This window comes from Notamacropus eugenii, chromosome 6 (genome assembly GCF_028372415.1).
Source record: "Notamacropus eugenii isolate mMacEug1 chromosome 6, mMacEug1.pri_v2, whole genome shotgun sequence".
NCBI lineage: Eukaryota > Metazoa > Chordata > Mammalia > Diprotodontia > Macropodidae > Notamacropus > Notamacropus eugenii.
This window is the reverse complement of record NC_092877.1, coordinates 369,909,772-369,930,431: the sequence shown is the minus strand read 5'-3', so window position 1 is coordinate 369,930,431 and position 20,660 is coordinate 369,909,772. Positions and strand designations below refer to the sequence as shown.

At 39.2% G+C, this 20,660-nt stretch overlaps 1 protein-coding gene and 1 long non-coding RNA gene across 5 annotated transcripts in view; one reads left to right on the top strand and one right to left on the bottom strand.

Annotated features, from left to right (window-relative positions):
* MME (membrane metalloendopeptidase) overlaps window positions 1-12,813 on the top strand; it is a 130,232-nt gene extending 117,419 nt beyond the window's left edge. For all 4 annotated transcript variants that reach the window (XM_072618674.1, XM_072618675.1, XM_072618676.1 and 1 more), the window contains 5 exons: window positions 606-739; window positions 857-922; window positions 4,138-4,233; window positions 4,568-4,644; window positions 10,834-12,813. In XM_072618674.1, coding sequence (XP_072474775.1) covers window positions 606-739; window positions 857-922; window positions 4,138-4,233; window positions 4,568-4,644; window positions 10,834-10,933 — 473 coding nt within the window. In that variant the 3' untranslated portion in view covers window positions 10,934-12,813. The remainder of the gene's footprint in view (window positions 1-605; window positions 740-856; window positions 923-4,137; window positions 4,234-4,567; window positions 4,645-10,833) is intronic.
* LOC140510223 (uncharacterized) overlaps window positions 1-18,709 on the bottom strand; it is a 31,586-nt gene extending 12,877 nt beyond the window's left edge. The window contains exons 1-2 of the long non-coding RNA XR_011969154.1: window positions 18,637-18,709; window positions 10,246-10,391 (exon numbers count right to left, since the gene is read on the bottom strand). This is a non-coding gene — a long non-coding RNA (uncharacterized lncRNA). The remainder of the gene's footprint in view (window positions 1-10,245; window positions 10,392-18,636) is intronic.
* Between the last annotated feature and the right edge of the window lie 1,951 nt (window positions 18,710-20,660).

The window sequence follows — 20,660 nt, the reverse complement described above, 5'->3', positions numbered from 1 at the left end:
AAAGGCCATCTATAGGACACGGCAGCTGAGGCACTAGAGGAGACAGAGAGAAGGGAGCATTCCTCATAAAAAGGACAAAGGCAAAGAGGTTAGACCTGAAATGTCATGTACAGAGAACAATGATGCCAATGGGTTTGACCAGAACAGAGAGTTTTATAAGTGGTGTATGATGGTATCAGTGAGCAAAGATAGGATGGAGCCCAAATGGAAAGGATTCCCAGTGCCAACCAGTGCTTGATCCTAGAAGGAGGAAGAGGACAGTGAAGAATCTTAAGTGGGGACAGACATAGTTAGACTTGTACTTGGTCATTATCAAAGTAGAAGTCCAGTGGAGGCTGGTGTGGGCCAGGGAGCACCCAGAAGCAGCCTTAGTCAGGGGCAGAAGTTTAGATGTCAGGCATCCAAGATGAGAAACCTATGACCCAGGACAGAGACGCATCTCTGAAAAAGATTCACAAAATGTAATATTTTGTCATTTCTGTGTAGAGAAAAAAAAGTCTATTCTATTTGATTTTGTGTTTTCTCAATCATCTTTTTAGACTTTGACATGAGAAGCTAACTTCTTGTAAATTACTGTTGTAATCACTGTCTTTCCCTCCCTCCAGGTAGAAACTTCAACAAAGATGGGGATCTCATTGATTGGTGGACTCAAGAATCTGCCAAAAATTTCAAAGAACAGTCTCAATGTATGATATACCAATATGGAAACTTTTCGTGGGACTTAGCAGGTGGCCAACATGTATGTCATCAGCACCTTCGTGCTAAGTTCTTCTCACTTGTTAAAGCTCTGGATATTTTTCTGCCTTTCTTTGTGGTGAAACTTAATACATTTCAGGGTGTGTGTGCTTTTTGACAGCTCAACGGACTCAACACTCTGGGTGAAAACATTGCTGACAACGGAGGTATTGGGCAAGCGTACAGGGTGAGCAGCTTGCATTTTCTTTGTGGGTTCAGAATTCAGAACAAAATTCAGGGAACAGAGAAAAATGTTGACTTTTTTTCATTTTAAAAAACTTTTCTTCAAGTGAAAATTCATTTATTTATATGAGTAATTACCTTCAAAATTCAAACTTATAAGAATGCATTTTAATACAATGACTTCTAATCAACTCTTCTTAAAAAGCAATTTGTTTTTGGTTTCATTTCTTATTTGATTTATATACTTACTAAGACTAGACCTGCTAGATCTGTTCGATGTTTGTCTATTTTTACATATTTATTCTTGATAAATGAGTGATTTTCCAAAAAAAAAAAAAATGAAGAGAGAAAGGGAACAGGAAGGAAGAGACAGAGAAATAGAAACAGAGAAAGAGTCGGTTTTTGAGACTAGACCTGGCTGGGTTATCTCAGACAACCTCTAACAAAACATTCTAAGTCTGTTAGAGTCAGGTAGGTGACTCAGTGGATAGAGTGGTGGTGCTGAACTTAGGAAGACCTGAGGTCAAATCTAGTCTCATACACTAACCAGCTCTGTGACCCTGACTGAACAAGTGAGTTTAACCTTTGTTTGTTGCAGTTTCCCCATCTGTAAAATTGACATAATCATAGCACTTGCATCCCAGGGTATTTGAAATGATCAAACAAGAAAGTATTTATAAATAGTGCTCTGCAAATCTTAAAGCATTATAGGATACCAGGTGGTAGTGGTGGTGGTGGTAGCAGTAGTAGTAGTAGTAGTAGTAGTAGTAGTAGTAGTAGTAGTAGTAGTAGGTAGGAAGAGGAGGAGAGAAGGAACTGTTCTACTCTTGAAATTTCCTTTATCAATGAAAGCACAGGCCCATTACAAACTAGACTTTAAGCCATTTGAGGACAGGATTCAGGTCTTATGCCTCTGTATTGTTACCCCCTGCTACACAGACCTACATGTAATTGATAATTAGCAAATGTATATTGTTTGTTACTGTTAATGACACTGATGATGATATGCACCCCTTTGTATACTAACAAACCATCTCAGAAATATTGTTGTCAATCCTTTACTTTAAAATATCCTGGGAAGGAAATGCTGTAGTCCTTGATAACACATTCCAAAGTCTTTTTAAACATACGTGTCAAGAAATTCTTCCTAAGAACTTAGGATCAGATCACAGGTCCCTTCCTCTTAATGCCACTGAACAATGCACATAATTCCTCCAGTAACACTTTGTAACTTGGAACTCACCCATGTCTGCCTTTTCATCCTATACAACTTCTATCCATGCCCTCCTAAATTCAATCAGTCAAATAGCTTTTGAAGTGCTTGCTTTGTGTGAGGCCTGTGTGGAGCAGCCTGGGGGAAACAAATAGACAATTAGCTTTGGAGCTCTGGCTCCAAAGTACAAGGTTCCCCTCTGAAACATTCTGACTGTGTGACTGAACAGTTCACTTAACCTTTCCTGCTCTAGGCAGCTCTCTAAGACTTTACTGTAGAGAAGGTGAGAACATGCATTGGTAGGAGTTCCTTGTACCAATGAAATATCAGGCCCTGTCCCCATCCCTATGTACTAGGTACAGTGTTAGACACCGGGGATGAGAGGAAAGAAGACTCAAAAGGTCTCTGCCCTCTATTACATAGGAGAAGACATTGTGTGCAGCTGCAGTGTATAGAACATATAAGCCACCCACATACACCCCCATTCAGTAAACTCCAATGTCTCCTTATCACCTCCAAAATCCAATACAAGTTACTCTACTTGGCATTCAAAGCCCCTCATCACCAGGTCTCCTCCTACCTTTCTAGTCTGCTCACACCTTATTCTCCCACATGAAATCTTTGTTCCAGTGACACAGACCTCCTGGCTGCTCCATGAAGAAGACCCTCCATCCCTTGCCTCCGAGTCTTCCCTTCTTCCAAGTCTGGAACACTCTCCCTCCTTTACTCTCATTACAGACCTTTCTAGCTTCCTTTAAGTCCCAACTAAACTCCCACCTTCTCCAGGAAGCCTTCCCCAGCATCTCTTAATGCTAGTGACTTCTTGACTGTTTTATAGAACTATACATATTCTATACAAATCTCCCACAGGGCATCCCCCTAATGTTCTAGGAATCTCCCAGTTTTCTTCATAACAGAACTAATAGCAATAGTGATAATAATATTGCTTAAAGGCTTGAAAGAAAGTGCTTTACAAATAAATCATTTTATTCTCTTGATAATCTTGGAAGGTAAGTGCTATTATTACCCCCACTTTACAGATGAGAATTTGAGATAGACTGAAGTTAAATGACTCTCCCAGGGACACACAGTGTCTAAGGTCAGATTTGAACTCAGGCCTTCCCAACCCCAGGCCCACCCATGCCATTGTCAGGCATACACAAGTTCTCTGTCCATTGCTCTCAACAATCCATTTATTTTTTTCTGTTTCTCCATCTCTCTGATGACATGTTGCCCCTCTTCTCCTACACAATGCCTCTTTTGTGATGAGGGTCAAACTGCTGCTCTTGTCTATCCCGCACCTCTCTCTTGTCCTTTGTGCATCCCCAACCAGCTGTTCAACCTTGACCTCTCAGAGGCTTCAGTTTTGTCATCTGTAAAATGAGGCAAGAGACTGGAAATCCTCTAAGGTCTGGCTGGCTTTAAATCTATATGCTCATGAATTCTAATTCTTTGGAGAGTGTGATGTTCCTTAACTTGAAACCTCCTAATATCCTTAGAGGAATATTAGTGTCAAGGGATTTCTATCAAAACTGCAAGTACCAGCTGGTCTGTTGGCACACACCTATAATCCTAGCTAACAAGAGACTGAGGCTGGCAGATTGCTTGACCCAGAAGGGTCTGGCTGCAGTGGGCCATGCCAATCAGATGTCTGCACTGTTTGGCATCAAACAGAGAGCCCCTAGGAGCAGGGGACCGCCAGGTGGTCTAAGGAAGGTGGAATCAGCCCAGGTCAGAAACTTCATGGTGTAATCATGGCCCTCCATTTCCAGCCTGAGCAGTATAGGGAAACCCAATCTTTTCAAAAAATAAATCAGTGAAGTTATGTATTAAGACTTGAGGCACATTTAAGCTTTAACAATTTAAACTCTCGCTAAGATTTTGGGGCTACCCTGCATATAAAATACATTCTCAAATTTAAAACCCTACATAAATTTGTACTGTTACCACTGTTGCTGTTGGTAAGACTTGAAAACATACCATTTCTACGTCCTTTCACTGCACAGGCCTATCAGAATTTTGTGAAAAAGAACGGGAAAGAGAAGTTACTTCCTGGACTTACCCTCAACCACAAACAGCTGTTCTTCTTGAACTTTGCTCAGGTATTGTGCACAAATGCTTGATGGGCATGGAAGAAAATCTTTGGAATGGTGATTTCTTAATGACTGAGCCAGTCTTCATTCAGTGTGGCAATATCTAACTTGGCCACCCTTCAAAGCAGGAAGCTGCTGGTCCCATGGGGTTGAAGCTACATAGTGACACATCCCTCTGTTCCCCTGTAAGTTCCTCAATGACACTTGCTTCAGGAACCCTGGGAAGGTCTCTTCATCTATCTGCCTATGTGACAATCTACCACTTAAGACCTAAATAAATATGCCAGAATCTTCTGAAGGAATCCTGTTTTTTATGCCATGTTCCTTCTATTCGTGTTCCTAGGTATGGTGTGGGACATACAGGCCAGAATATGCTGTCAATTCCATCAAAACCGATGTTCACAGTCCAGGCAATTACAGGTAGGCATTGAATTGAATGGCCAGACATGGAGCCTGGTCATTAGTGACCCAGGAAGGTGCAGTTACCGTGACCCTTTAATTGTAGTTTAAGTTCCATTGTTTCTGTTAGGAAATCCATACTTGCCTTGTACCAAAATCAAACCATTTTCTCCACAAGCTGGTCCCAACTCACAAAAAAATCTCATCGTATTACTTCTGTGCTCTTAGAGTCAAATGTAAAACCAGGGGGTTAATATTTCAAAGACAGAACGAAACATGGGATCAGTGCAAAGGGGTCTTCATGGCATTCTGGTCTTGACCTTCAAGATGCTCTGTCCTGGAGGCTTAGAAACACACTTTAATTCTGATAATAAAGATGAGCCATTTCAATAGAGAGGCTGGTAGAGCTAGGAAATTCCATGGTTAGAAGCTTGTACAGAAGGAATCAAATATGTAACCAGACTAAGGCCCATTGGGGGAAGATGCAAAAGACAGAAATTTCCTTTGAATATGAGGGAAAGAGCTTAACAAATAAGAACTGGGCCATGATAGAATAGGGCACTGCAGGAGATTACTCTCTGGCTCCTTGAGTAGTGACTGGGTGAACACCTGCCATCATTAGTAAATGGAGAGTTGGACACAAAGCTAAGAGCTTATGTCTCTAAGAGAACAAAAGACTACAGTGTTCATTTCATCTGCCTTCTATACTTGGAATTCTATAACTTTTACAAATTTTATTTGGGAATGGTAGAAAAGTCTGAACCTGGAATTTCATAAATGTGATAAACATCCAATGTAGAAACTCACCTCACGAATGCAGATCAACCATTATCTGTCACTAATATGCTGAAGAGCTGCTGAAGGTTTTGTTTACCTGTCCAGGGTTATGCAGCTAATATATGTCAGAGGCATGATGTAAACCCAACTCCTCTTGACTCTAAGATCAGCCTTGCATCCAATATACTTCTATGCTATTATTATGAACATTTGCATAGCAGAAAGTCCAGCAACTCAGTCTTACTCTCTCAAAGAGGTATTTTAAGAAGTCTAAAAAGCAATTTTTTTTAAAGTGCTAATGACCTTCCTTCTGTGGGCTAAGATAAAAACTATTTAATACATGGATCATCTTTTCCACTAACTCACTCCCAGAGAGAAGTTACATTATGGAGAAACCCTGGCACAAAGAGTATGAAACAGTTAAAGGAGAATACATCACATGGCAGGAGTCATAGGTGGTTTTGTTCAGGGTAAATGAACACATTAATAAATTAATAAAAGTTTTCCAGGGTCTTTTCTATCCTTACATTGTCCTGCAATGACCTGGAAGTTCCTCTTTCAACAGTTGGTCACTCAACCAATGCTTATTCTTTCTTTCTTGTGGACGTCAGGGTTAGTCCTCAATGGTGACTAGCACTTTCACTGTGGTTCCGTTAATACCAATTGAAATAGCTCGACTCATTCACGTTAATGATTTTCCAAAGACTTTTTCCCCCATTCAGTAAAGAATAGAGACCTACTGAGACTTAGTGGGATAAAATATATAATAGGAATGAATCTTTGGAAAGGGATATTGCAAACAAAGGAACAGGATCACTAAAGGTAATGGTGAGATAGCACTGTATATTTACAAAGATTACTAAAATGAGGACACCCAGAAAGCAAATAATGGGTGCAAGCATGGTGGCAAGCATTTGGAGGAGGAGCAATGGAGGGAGAAACAGAAGCTGGTTTGGCACTGCAAAGTACAACAGACTACCTGGGCAGAGGGAGGATATAGATGAGGATTTCAGGAAACAGATCACAACCATGGAATAGTGAGTCATCCCCCATTAGCAGTGTTGGGTATCTTTAGTTCTCCTGGCATACTCTGGAACTCTCTCTCTCAAAAAAGGAATGCAATGACTTATTTCTTGACTTTTCTTGATGAAGAAAGGGTAGAAGAAGCAGTGAGAAATACCTTCTACTCTGGAACCACTTTTTATGAACAAATATTAAGAATTGGTTGATTGGGGTGGACGTGATGGGAACCTTGGAATGAAAAGTTGACTCCATTTTATAATTTTTGACAAAGCAGATGAAATTTAGTCATAATCCAACATGTACCTTCGTTTTAGGGAGTGTAGATTTCGAAGAAGTTAGAGAAGGGATAGGTAGGACCTCCTGTGCTAAAATTCTATGTGGGAAGTCCATGCAGGGAGAGGAGAAAATCTCAGGAATTCAATGCTGACGTACAAAAGGAAATAATTCCAGAGAAGGTCAATAGAGCTGTGCCATGTGCAGATCAGTGCCAGTGGTGATATTCTGCAGCCTGTTCACGCCTGCCATGCATGTCTCTATCACTCACCGTTATTTTTTTTTTATATTCCTATAAATATGCAGGAGAATTACAGTGATGTCTTCCTGTCATTGTCAGGAAAGGAGTGATTCTACATAACAATAAATATTTTTCCCCTGACAAATAGACCTTTTCTCACTAAGCACCACAATTGCTTCTTATCTGGGCCATTTATGATAGAAAAGTTTTGGATTACACTTCTTTAGACAAAACCAAAGACTGAGATTCAACATGTTTGTCAATGATTGTCATATGCTATAGTGATGCTTTGAATAGGTTTTCAGATCAGGTCAAGTCAACAAGCATTTATTAAGGGCCTACTGTATATCAAGTTCTATGTTAAGCACTGGGGATAATGAGGGAGAGAACATGCAAATAACTACATGTATACAAGACATATAGAGCACTAGGAGAGGAGGGGAGAAGAGGAGAAGTCATCAGGAAAAGACTTCTTACAGAAGGTGAGATTTAAGCTGCATCTTAAAAGAAACCAGGAGGTAGAGATAATGAGGGGAAAGGTCCCGTGCATGGGCAACAGTCAGTGAAAAGGCATGAGTTCAAGAGATGGAGCATCATCTGTGCAAGGAAGACTAGTGTCACAGGTTTGGAGGGTACATGGAGGCAAGTAAGGTTTAAGGAGATTGGGAAGTGGGAAAGTAGGAAGAGGCAGGGCTGGAAAGGTCATTAAAAGTCAAACAGAGCATGTTATATTTGATCCTGGAGGTAATAATGAGCCTATCGAGGAAGGAGCAGATGTTTGCCCCTGTACTATATGACCTGAGACTCCATGTTTAGTTTGAGTTCTTATTTGTTCATTTTATAACGTTTCTGCCTTATTCCTTGATGTGAGGATATCAGCTACCATTTTTCCCTGTGTCAGACTCTTGCCTCCTCCTAATTTCCTGATTCTAATTCACCCAGGCTAGGAAAACACATAACCCAGCCCATTAGAATCATGTGTAAAGTAAGGGAAAGTAGGAGCTGAGTGAGAGGAACAAGGCTCTTCTTTGAGTAAAAGGCATGGACTTTAGGACTTGGCCTTTATACCATTTCTGGTGACAACTCAGAGGCTTTTGTGTTGTACCCATGTTTCCTGTTCTTGGATGGGTTCCAAATGGTTGAGGTTGCCAGATAAGTGACCTCTGAACAAATGAGGTGTTACTGTATATACACACATTTTGTATTTAAAAAAAAAACTCCTTTTTTAAAACTCTGAAGGCATCATTTTATTATTTAGTTGGAAAGTTATTTCCCTCGGGCCTGACCCTGCATGTTCCTCTCTGTGAATACTTCCCATTCACTTCAGAAATGGGTTGTATTTTTTTTAAGAGTAAATGGAATGCCAAACTTTTGCCAAGGAAATCATTATTTTCCCTAGAGGTAAAAGAATTTCCTTGGCAAAAGGTTGAGGTTCCATTTAGTTGTGGAAATGGGTTGCTTCCTGGTTCTATCCATTTTAAAAAATACCATGTTTTAAAGGCCCAGAAAAAGTTTTAGACACTAAGTCTCTGTTCAGAAGAAATACACTAGTGATTGATAGGAAAATATTTTTCAAACATATGGAAGATTTTTATAAATCAAGGTGGTAATTGCCACTATTTTCAAAAATAAAGGAGAAATGTGTTTGGCATCAGAATGGAAATATTGCTAAATCATTTTACCAGACCCAGTCTATGATTAGTTAATTTATCACAGGATTCTACATTTACCCCCTGAAAGAGACCAACTAGTTCAGCGCTTCATGATAAGTGACTTAGCCCAAGGTCACATGGATTAGACATAGGAGAGCTGGGCTTAATTGATATAATTCCTGTGATTAAAGCTTTTTAAGGTCTACAAAGTACATTTAAGGTCTAGAAATTACATCCTGGGTGCATTTAGGGAAGATGGTGAAACAGGTCAGAAGTTTCCAGACTCTCCAGACAAAGAGACAGAACGTTGCCATGAAATGAAAGCAGAACAGCAAAAACACAGAGATAAAGCAGTTGTCCTTCTAAGATAACTTGAGAGACCTCAGGAAAGCCAGAAATGCATCCTCATTTCATGTGATTCTTGAAACAAGCCTCAAAGCCAGGTCGCCTTATTTTCCATGTGTAATAGGCTCTCTGGTGCCATGTTTATTTTTCGTGTTGGAGGTAGGTGTTCTGACACCCAATTCTGTGGTTTTTGTATGGCCCTACAGAGGCCTTCAGGTCACTCCCAGTGGTGTGAGATAAAACGACTGGTGGTTCTCTGATGTTCTGACTTTGAAGTAATTCTAACTGCCTATGATGGTGTTCAAATCCACAAAGTCAAATGCCCACTGGACCCTAAATCTCCCACGTGAAGAGCTTGTCCATTCTTCTCCTTTCTCAGGAAAAAAAGTTGTAGAAAATCCAAAATATTAAATACCCTCCCTGGATTTACTAAGGGATAACCTCACGGTTCAAATACTGGCTTCTCTCCAGAAATGAATATTTGCTGACCATCTGAAATCCATTTAAGTAGTTGCTGTCTGTTGTGCTAATATTTGCCCTAATCTGGAAAATTATTTGGAGTTTATTACTATTAATTCACATGAAATATTGGCCATTGTTTTTCTTCTAATAAGTCTAAGTAGATATAGCATATCGATGCTGGGAAAGAAAAAAACACTTCATTTTTCCTTCATGATATCTACCCCTTCAGTGTCTAAATCATTTTCTTGTAATTTAGTAAATCAGAATTTTTAGAAAGTAAAGCCATCGTTCTATTTAAATTTTAGTTTCTAGCTCTCTAAGTCAGATACTTATTAAAGCATTGACTTCTCACCATAATAGGACTCAGGTGACATTGTCAGGTGGTGGGGTTTCTGGGCTTTGTTTTATGAGAAACTTGCTTGCTCAGGAAAATCCTTCACTGAAGCAGCTTCTACTGGTGCCTCCCATCAGCTGCCAATTTTATTACTACTGGTAATAATAATAATAATAATTTTAAAAATATATCTCACAATCATGTAGTACTCAAAGATTTACAGTGAGCACTTCCAATTTGTGATCTTATTTGATCAGCACAGCAACCTGGGAGGTAGATGTTATTAATCATTTTACAGATGAGGGAACTGAGTCTCCGACTTTTAAGTCACTTGCTCAGGATCACAGAGTTAGTAAGGCTCTGAAATAGTACTGGAAAAAGTTCAATACTATCCACTGTGCCACAGCTGGTTCTATTAGCACGAGACACTATTTTACTTATAAATAACATTTTGGGCTTTGGTTAGTCTCCACAGATGCCATGGTAATTACTGGTGATATTTAATTAGCACTTACTTTGATTCCTTTGAGACTTTCAACACCACAAATTTTGCAGTCTTCTGCCAAGGTCATCTTCTGATGCCCCCCCATGACATGGAGGTGGTCCATGACATGGACAGCTATATTCCAAGGGAGCACAAGTTCATCCAGGTCTTATCAGGCTGAAAAGTTTAAAGTACAGGCTCAGTCTATTATCTAGGTCCCTGCTTGGCTGAGGTCAGAGCAGCTCTTTATCAAAACAAGGTTGGTCCTATCAGGAGATGAATTGTTTTATGGTTTTGGTTTGGATTTGGGTTTTCAGCCACAATACTTCATGAAAACTTTCTACCAAGAAAGAAAGGAGGGGTGGTAATCTGTGCCAATGAACAGCATTCTTGTAACCATGGAATCGGAGATCCCTGAACCACTGGGGCATTGGAGTATATTCCATATGAAAGATGTTGCTTTGTTTGCATAGAAGCTCTTGAATGGATAGATCAGATCAGTCAAGGCAATGTACCTTTTTTTATTTTAAAGAAGACTGCCAAAGACCTGTTGATGCCCAAACTAACTCTATTGGGTTTGAACACACCACTGAAAGTGACTTCTTTTTTTGTTTTGAAGGATCATTGGAACTTTGCAGAACTCTCCAGAGTTTTCAGAAGCCTTTATGTGCCGCAAGAATGATTATATGAATCCAGAAAAGAAGTGTCGGGTGTGGTGATCTAAAAAGAAGTTACAAAGGCCAAAGACAGACTGACTTCCCTGGACAGCAGAAATCTGGAACTTTCCTTGAGAGAAAAAAAACTGTGCACCAAACTCACTGTAATTAGAAGAGGGTGACTAACTGAGGAGGGGGGGATGCTTCAAGATTTTAATTTCAGGTTAAAAAAAAAAGTGAGTGCAGCTGAAATTGGATATGAGCTGCTCATGAAAGAATGAAGGAAGATCCAGGTTGATGTCCACTAAATCTACCCCAACTGTACGTAATGCTTTACTCTGGAATAGTGGTTTCCAGTTAATGTCTGTTTCCCATTTGGTCAACAGAATGAATATTCTCACTTGGGAACAGGGTTAATTGCCTGTGAAGGTAGATGGGTATTTTTAATCAAAGGGAGGAAGAAAATGTCAAAGAATATGGCGGGAGAGCAGCTGTCTAATGAGGACACAATCGTTAGAAACCAGAAAAATAGTCCCTGCCACCTCTTTAAATGTAAAAGATTGGATTTCTCTTCCTGATTTGTCAATACCCTCAACCAAACCCCATGAAAGAATTCTTAGAAGAGCAGGGATTTGGAGCTTGAAGTACTTTTGAAAAGAAGTTATTATTCCTGTTATCATTTTTTTTATTCTCAGGCAACTAATTTGCCATAATCATATTCAATTAAAAAAGGAAAATATGAGTCTCTCTCTTTGATCCCCCACCGACAGATATGGAGAATCACCAAGCTCTCTTGTAATTTTCTAAATAATTTCTTGTTCTCTCTAGACTTGGTCTTTTTAAAAGATTTGTAGTAATGTATAAATCATAATTTTTATATTTAATTATTAACTATGTGTATGAAAAAGTAACTGCTATATCTATGTATACTTATGTAGAGAAATGGATGTGATCATTGATCCACAATTGGGGGTTGGCATTTCAGTTTGAGATATGAAACGTTCTTTACATTAAGGAAACATCTGCAAACCAACATCTGTAAAGTACTGTACAGATTAAAATTTGAGATTTTTTAAAATAATGATAATTCATATTTGCAAAAAAGCTTTACGTCAGCACTTTGTGTAAGATTCATTTTCAGATAAGCTTCCCAGAGGCCTGACTGATGTATCTATTGTAGAAGCTATCCGAAATTTCCAAAATTTATTAATTGTCTACTGTGATTTGTATTGCAACAGGTAAAGCTGCTTCTCTTTGATTTCCTGTAGGAATAGAACTCCCCTAGGGCATTAGGGGGCACAGCCTCACTTCCTGTAGGAATAGAACTCCCCTAGGGCATTAGGGGGCACAGCCTCACTGGAGCAAGTCAAGGATTCCCTACTATTAATTCCATAACATCACTGGACACTGATGTTGATGAAGGCATCAATAGAAGGGAGAGGACAGGCCTTCAGAATGTTCCTGTCCACTGATTGAATGATCATTCTGCATTATAGCATCATAGAATCTTAACTTGAAGGCTAAAAGGGACCTCAAAGGTCAACAAATTCAAATCTTTCATTTTTCAGAAGAGAAAACTGAAGGCTCAGAAAAATACAATGGCCTGTCCAGTCTAGTGATTGCTAGACCTAGGCTTTGAACTTAGGACCTCTGACTCCAAATCCAGCATCCCAGTCAGAAATGATGTGATAATGAAAACCATTGCAGGCTGACTAAGCTAATGGCGATTATGAGTACAGGTAGCCAGTGACATGAGTAGAAATGCCAGAGGAAGCAGTCTCTGCCTCCCACATTTTTCCATGGTCTGTAAGTATTTCTGGGATTCCATGATAAAGGAATAATTTCCTGCATACAGCTCTGATTTCATGTTATGTTTATCTTTCAGTGTCACCTGATGAAATTTTTTTTATAATAAACAAATTGTGAGTATGATTCTCACCAAACTTCTAGTGCTAACACTGTCTTTTATGAATCACGGTATCTGATGAAGGTGGATTGAAAACACTTGAAAGTTTTAAATCATGCACTCTTTCTCACATTAGTTCTGAGGTTTCTAACTCAAGAGGAAGTTCTAGAAGGGGAAGAATCTAACATCTGACAGAAACAAAATCAACTCAGTTATCTGATTTGTAAATAATTCAGGGGATTCCTTTTCTTTTCCTTGCCATTAGAATCAAGAAAAGAGTTGACATTAAAATTTTCAATCTGTGTATGTGTGGACAGATGGACAGATAGACAGTTGTAGAAATTCTATACCCACGAACACATATAAGGAGTCTATAAAGCACAATCTTCGAGACTTTCTAAGGTCACTGAGGGCTTAAGTGATTGATCCATGGTCACATAGCCACTGTGTGCCAGGGGAAGGACTGTAAAGCCTGCCCTCTGTAGCCACACTACTTCAATAAGAATTTGGATTAATCGTGTCATTCTCATCCCTCATATCTACTGCTCATTGAAAGTTGACAGCAATTCACATTCTGGCTTACAATTCAATTATATGCTAGCTATGTCTTTGGCTATTGGCTTTCCATATCCAGGATCAAGAGCCTGTAGGTGTGATGACTTTTTCCAGTGGCAGAGCATCTTCCAAGTAAGCTTCCAGGGTGGGGAATAGGGTGGGAAGTACCTGGCAAAACGATTGTCTTTTAAGGCTTTATGTACATCAAAATCCAGTCACCTACTTCAGTCCTCCCACTGCTCCCACCTACTTCATGTGGCAAGAATATGGGGAAAGGGTGGAAAGGAAAGGGAATGAGAAGAACAAGGATGGAAGGGAAGTTAGAGGAAGGACATAGAGCCCCACCCCCAGTACAGGCTTCTAATAATGTCTTTAAGCTCATTACGAAGGACAAGCTTGGCCCCAAAAAAGAGCGATGAGAAGACCACTGTGCCCTATCCTTGGAAGAGGTGGGGAATCCATTGCAGAGATAGATTTTTTAAAATGTGTCTCAGTTTTGTGAGTTCTCTTCCTTTTTTTCTCTAAAAATTTTCTTTATTCTAATGGATGGCTCTCTAGGAAGGAAAGGGGGAGGGGTACTGGAGGAAATTTGGGTGACGTTAAAACAAAATATATCAATCAAAAACATTTTTAAAAAATGAAAATCATCAAACAAAGGCTAGAGGAGTTTCCTTTCCCTGTCTGGCCACTGAGGATCCTTCCAGTTCCAAGAGTTTGATTGTGTGGGGAAAAAAATGTCTCCCACCTGCAGGGATGGAGCTGAAGCAGTTGTTTCTGAGCATTTCCATATCTCCTTTCTTACACATTCATAGATTGTTGGTAGCAACAAACATCAGTTTAGAGCTGGGAGGAATCTTAAAATATGTCTAGGCCAACTGATACCTAGTTTGGTAAATGAACTTATCGAAAGCCCCCAGGTAATGAATAACAGGCAGTTTTCGAACACAGGTCTTTTGGGTTCAAATTCAGTGTTTGTTCCACTATGCTGTGTTGCCTGGTAAGAAATGAGGTTTTAGTAAAGAGAAAGGGAGTGTGGTATCAGCAACTCTGGTTGAAGAGAGCCAGGAGACCACTCCAAGTGACAGGATTGGGCCCTGGGGACCTTTTTCATTGCTATTATGAGCACATTTTGAGCCAAAAAGACAGGATGGAATGTTATCCAGGTTTGCCCTGTATTGTTAGCTAACACCTCTGTGAGACTAGCACTCACATTCCAAAGCCCATTCAAATTCTCAACAGCTTCAAAAGGAGAAGTCTCAAAATGGGAGAAATTAGTCAGCTTTGGGGAAAAATGATGATACTATGTTCAGACAAATTCATCAAACTCCCCTATCAACAACAAAATCTATTTCCCAAGTACTCCAAAGCGATCCTTTGTACCTCCCTACTCAAGTGCTTTTCTTTCCCATTTCTTCCTCTTGAAATGGTCCCAGCCTGGGATAATGAAAAAAAGAAAAAAACGCCCAAATATCTCATCCCTCTTCCAAAGTCTGCAAAATCAAATTTCTTAACTAGTGTCCTGTTGCCTTTGGGAAGGGGGAAGTACCAAAGTGTGAGTGGAGATAAATGAGAATAGGGGCACAACGGGGGGCTTCCTGGGACAATTCAAGAAGATAGGTACAAAAATCCCAGGCCAAGGTTTGGTCCCTGTGGGAGTAAACACCTCCAGGCTAGTGAGGTAAGCCCTAGGGCTGGTTGGTTTGAGAGGATGCCTCTGCTCCAGCCACAGGAACTTTCACTCCCAGATAGCGCGGGCAGTTTGAGCCTGGGAAAATTGAGAGAACCTCTGTTGATAAGGAACATCAGACCCAGCTGTGCTGTGAAGAACTATGGGGTGAGAAGGCTCCCGCACACCCAGTGAGTACAGGAGTGGGACAGAAAGCCTCTGTCTGCGGGCACTTGCAGGAGCTTGGATGTAGAGGTGAGAACTGAAGCTCTGAGGCAAGAGGCATGATTCCCCATACCCCAGAGCTAGAAGTGATTATGAAAATTAAGCTATTACCACAAAAAAAATACATAGGCAAAGGAGAAAGAATCCAACAACAGAAAGCTATTATGAGAATAGAGGTGACCGGGACTCATCTTCAAAGCAGGATATCGCAGTAAAGAAACCCCCAAAGAGTAATGTCAAATAGTCACCAGCCTGAAAAGAATTTATGGAAGATTAAAAAGACTGTAAAAATCAAATGACAGAGATGGAGGAAAAGCTAAATAAAACAAAATATTCCAAGAAAAACAAGATTATGAAAGAAAAGTCAACCAATTAGAAAAGGAGATCCAGAATCTTAAGGAAGAAAATGACACCTTGAAAATTAGAATTGGACAAAGTGAAGTCAGAAAAATTATGAGAGATCAAAAAATAGTTAAAATATAAATAATGGAAAAATAGAAGAGAAAGTGGAACATCTTGTAAGAAAAACAGATTTGGAGAATAAATCAAGAGGAATATAAAAATAATTTGACTTTTTACTGAAAGTCATGATCCAAAGAAGAATCTTGATACAATAATATAAGAAATAATCAAAGAAAATTGTCCTGAAGTGTTAGAATGGGGTGGGTGGGGGGAATTGAAATAGCAAAAAATACATCGATCACCACTTAAAAGAGATTCTATGAGGAAGACTCATAGGAATGTCATAGTCAAATTTCAAAACCCCCAGCCCAATGACAAAATATTAAAAGCATCAAAATTAAAACATGTTGATAAATAGGCAAAATAGGCTTCGAATCTAGGTCCCCTCCATCCTCATTCTTCCTTTCACTGGACCATCTTTTGTTTAAAAAAAGGTAACTAGGTTATATGGTAGTTATTGTAGAACAAAAGATAAGTAGAGTTGGGGTGGAGGAGTAGGAGGGGGGGAAGCGACTCCTTGTTTTAGGTGGAATAGCTGAAATGTTGTCCTTCCAAATTATTGCTTTACAAAACAAATCCTCTGGGTTTTGTAATGGAAGCCTGGCAGACAAAGACCGTGCAATCACTCCACAAATAATGATGGGTTATCTACCATAGCAGTGAAGAAAAAAATAGGAAGACTAGTAATTATGATTCGCTTATTTTTATGTTTCTGAATTTCCTCTTTACTAAGAAACTTAATGATAGTTTTGTCCTATTTTTATCAGACACGGTTAACTCCATGCAGCCCTGAAGGATCAAGTGGCTGGTCTTAGAGTCAGAAAGATCTGGGTCCGAGTTTTGCCTCTGATGGGCACCTATAAGCTAGATGACTGTAGGCAAGTCATTTAAATTACTATTTCTCTCCCCCCACACGCAACTCTCCCAAGAGCATAAAGTACAGATAAGTTGATCGTGTGCATCCTTGGATGTACTTTTTAAATGACAGTTCTCCATACCAGTCTCTCTCTTTCTCTCCCTCTGTCTCCTCTCTCTCTCTCTCTCTGTCTCTCTGTCTCCCTCCTTTTAATCTTTCTCCCCATTCTTTCCTCCAACTCCCTCTATACTTAGATATATAAACATAGGCATATGTGTGTATATGTAAGTACATTTATAACAGTATATGTGTTTGCTTATATATATATCATGTGTATATTGTATACTCAACTATATAATATGCAATAGTATGTATAATATGTGCTAATTTATGTTTTGTGTATAGTACATACTTGACTATGTAACAGTATATCTGTGTGCTTATATATCATGTATATACCATATACTTGACTATAATATGTAACAGTATGTATAACGTGCTTATATGTCATGTGTATATTTATAATATACATAAGTATTTACATATAACATATATAATATGTGCTTATATACTGGACTATATGTCATATATGGCGGTATATATAATGTGCACTTACATATCGTGCATATTTTATACATAAGTTTATATTCATGTTTACATGTACATGTAAAATTTATTGGGTGTGCATATGTAGGTAAGTGAGACTTTCTGTGGTCTCTGAACTTAGCCCCTGGGGCTCCTCATTTTGAGAATGGAGACTCGGGGCCAGGTTGTGGATCCCATATATTATCAATTGCTTTGGAGCTTGACAGCATTTCCAAAGACTCCACTACTTTCCCTCAGCCTCTAGACATTCTGCTTAACCTCCATTTGTGGACACTGGCTAGAATCCTTTTGAGTCACTTCTAATAGAGACCCCAGACCTGCATCAATATGATTAGGGTCTGGGCTCAGAAGGTTCGGGAAGTGGCCATTGTCTGTGGAAGAAGAAGCCAACTAACAGGCTACATGGGAATGTGACCTTGACCTCGGAGCACCTGGGTCTAACCAGCTGAATCAACTGGAGATTCACATGGAGGGGACGGGAGAGCCCTGGGGCTGCCTGATGCATTGAAGACATTCTCTTTCCTGTTGATTTCCTGCTCTTGGCACTGGTGCTGGATGTGTTTCTGAAAAGCACTCAGGCCCACTCCCCAAGGACTTGCAGTCTCTTTAAATGTCTGCAGCATATTGACTTGCATTTTAATTTTCGTTTGACCATTCTGGGGAACTCATCCATAGTAAATGTTGTTCCACCAATGTAAAAATACTGTCTACCAGTTTCAGCACAGATCTCATCACATTACTATGGAACACGTTTATATGGATCTGCAATAACTTCATTACCTGCTAATGGCTGACAATTTCTGAAACATATCGTTTACCGCGTCTGTGTTATAGACAACATTGCATAGAACACTCTTCTTGAGTTACTCCATCCCCAATGGAAACATTCACTTCTTGGCCATTTCTTTTTTAAAAGGAAATGCATGATTTTAAATGATCAACAACAGTTAAACCCAACTCAACCAGCTTCTATGAAGCCAGTAGCATGCCTTGTTGTGTTTTAGGGATAGAGCCACAAAAACAACGTAGTCCCTGCCCTCAGGGAACTCATGCTCTATTCAGGAAGAAAAGGGGAAGAAGCAACTAAACATCTTTAGACATTGAATTGGTTTGTTCATGGAATTCATTTATTTGTTAATACCACAGGAAAGAATAGACAGAAGAGAGAACTGAAGGTGTGAGCATGAACATTTCCTTACAATCAAGATTCTGGGAAGAAGCACAAAGCAGAGAAAGGGGTCTCTGAGGCAGAAGGATCTTCCAGGGTGAGAAGACTATAGAGCAGAGGAGTTTTCCAGGGTACAAATGTTTCTGGGGCATGATGGTAAAAGAAATCCCAAGAGTCAGGAATGAGTGCAGCCCAGGAAAGAAAAAGAAATGAACCCATAGACATAGTTCTCTTTAGAAAAGACTTTTGGGGACTTCTCACTTCCATTTTCTGGGGATATAAATATCACCACTTAATTCATTTTTCATAGGCTGCTCCTTACCTTCACTCTCTTCTCCTCCCCATGTAAAATATCTTCATTAAAGCAGAATGCCTGGTACATTATAGGTAGGCACCTAACAAAAACATATCAATAGATTAAATGGATATGTTCCATCATTACCAAAAATATACCAATAGGCATTTCAAAATTATCCAAAAAAATCATTTTAAAACATTTGATATTTCAATAGTCAAATCAACAAGCATTTTTTAAGCATCTACTACATACCAGGCATTGTGGGGATAGAAAGGAAAGCATGAAATTGTCCCTTGCTCATAAGGAACTATCTCCTTCTAACTTCCAACAGGCACCATTTTTATAATAATTTCATCAGTAGAATTCTCTTTTCCCTAGTCTCAGTAAAGAAAAGTACATGCAAGTATACCATGCCAAATTCAGAAATGTATAAGCACTCTATGAAATAGAAAAAGGGGGAGGGATGTGATTGAAAAATTAGCCAGCTATTGAAATTACTATTCTAAAAAAATTGTGGACATTATCAGCAAGGAGATAGCATTATCATGAAAAGTACAGTGTTTGTATTCACTTGGAAAATATAACAGCCACCTCTGAAAAGTTATGACTTAGTTTCCTCAGCTCAGAAATAAAATTGAGGGTGTAGCCAAGTTGGAAGATTAAGGGTAGTCACTCAGTCACTCTACCAACGTTCCCTCCAAACAATTTTAAAAGAATGTCGCAAATCAAATTTTGGAGTAGCAAATCCAACAAAAGGTTGGGGCGAGATTTTTTTTTTTCTGGTCTAAAGAATGATGAGCGGGAGAAATCTGTAACACCAGGGTGGAGCTCTGATAGAGATCTATCCAGGGCTCACACATGTGGCAGTGCAACAGCATTGCCAGCAACACTAGCAACAGCTTTGGAAGTTCTCAGCCCAGAGATAGGAAGGGGGTCAGACAACTGCTTAGAAAGAGATTACCGGATACCCTTTGTTGTTACTGGGTACAGCTGATGCTGATTGGAATCTCTTTTGCCCGAATGTAGTTTGGGGTCCCAGTTCCAGGGTGAATAGGAGCTTTGGGGGTGGAACACAAGGGAGTAGAAGCTTGTGTCACAGTTCCAAAGCAAAGAGTGCTCGTGGCTTCTGGGAACAGGGACCCTTCTGGGTAAAGACCATTGCACAGACCAGGAGAGCAGTGACCACACCACCCAGGATTACAGAACCTTGGAAGCACCCTTGACTCCAAGAACTAACTCTAAAAATGGAAGTATCAAAAGGTAAGCAGAGCCCAATTTTAATATAAAATTCAAAGTCAAGAAATGGGTTAGAAAAGTATACAAGCAACAACAATAACAAAAAGAATTTAACTATAAAAAGCAACTAAGGATGCAGAGAAGACCAAGACACAAGCTCAGAAGAACATAACAATGAGAAAATAGCTACCAAAAGAAGCCTCAGAGAAAAATGCTAATTGGACTCACTCCGAACAAGAATTCCTGGAAAAAGCTAAAGAAAGAGTGAACAGTAATAGAAAAGAAATGGGAAAAGAAATGAGAGTGATGCAAGAAAATTATGAAAAGAAAATTAATAGCTTTATAAAAGAGAAACCAAAAGATAAGAAAATAAAACCTTAAAAAGAGGTGAGTTGGCCTAATGGTTAAAAAAAAAAAAAAGACAAAAACTGACTGAAGACAAGAATTCTTTAAAAAGCTTAATTGGCCAAATGGGGAAAAAAAGGCATAAAATCTCACTGAAGAAAATAATTCCTTAAAAATTAGAATTGAACAATTGGAAGCTAATGACTCGATCAGGCATCAAGAAGCAAAGTCAAAATAATGAAAAAAATAGTAGAAAATGTGAACTCTCTCATGAGGAAAACAACTAATCTGAAAAACAGATCAGAAAGAGATAATTTAAGAATTATTGTATTAACTGAAAGCCATGATCAAAGAAAGACCCTAAACATCATATTTTAAGAAATTATCAAGAAAAATTACCCCAATATCTTAGATGCTAAGGATAAAATAGACATTAAAAGAATACACTGATGACTTCCCAAAAGAAA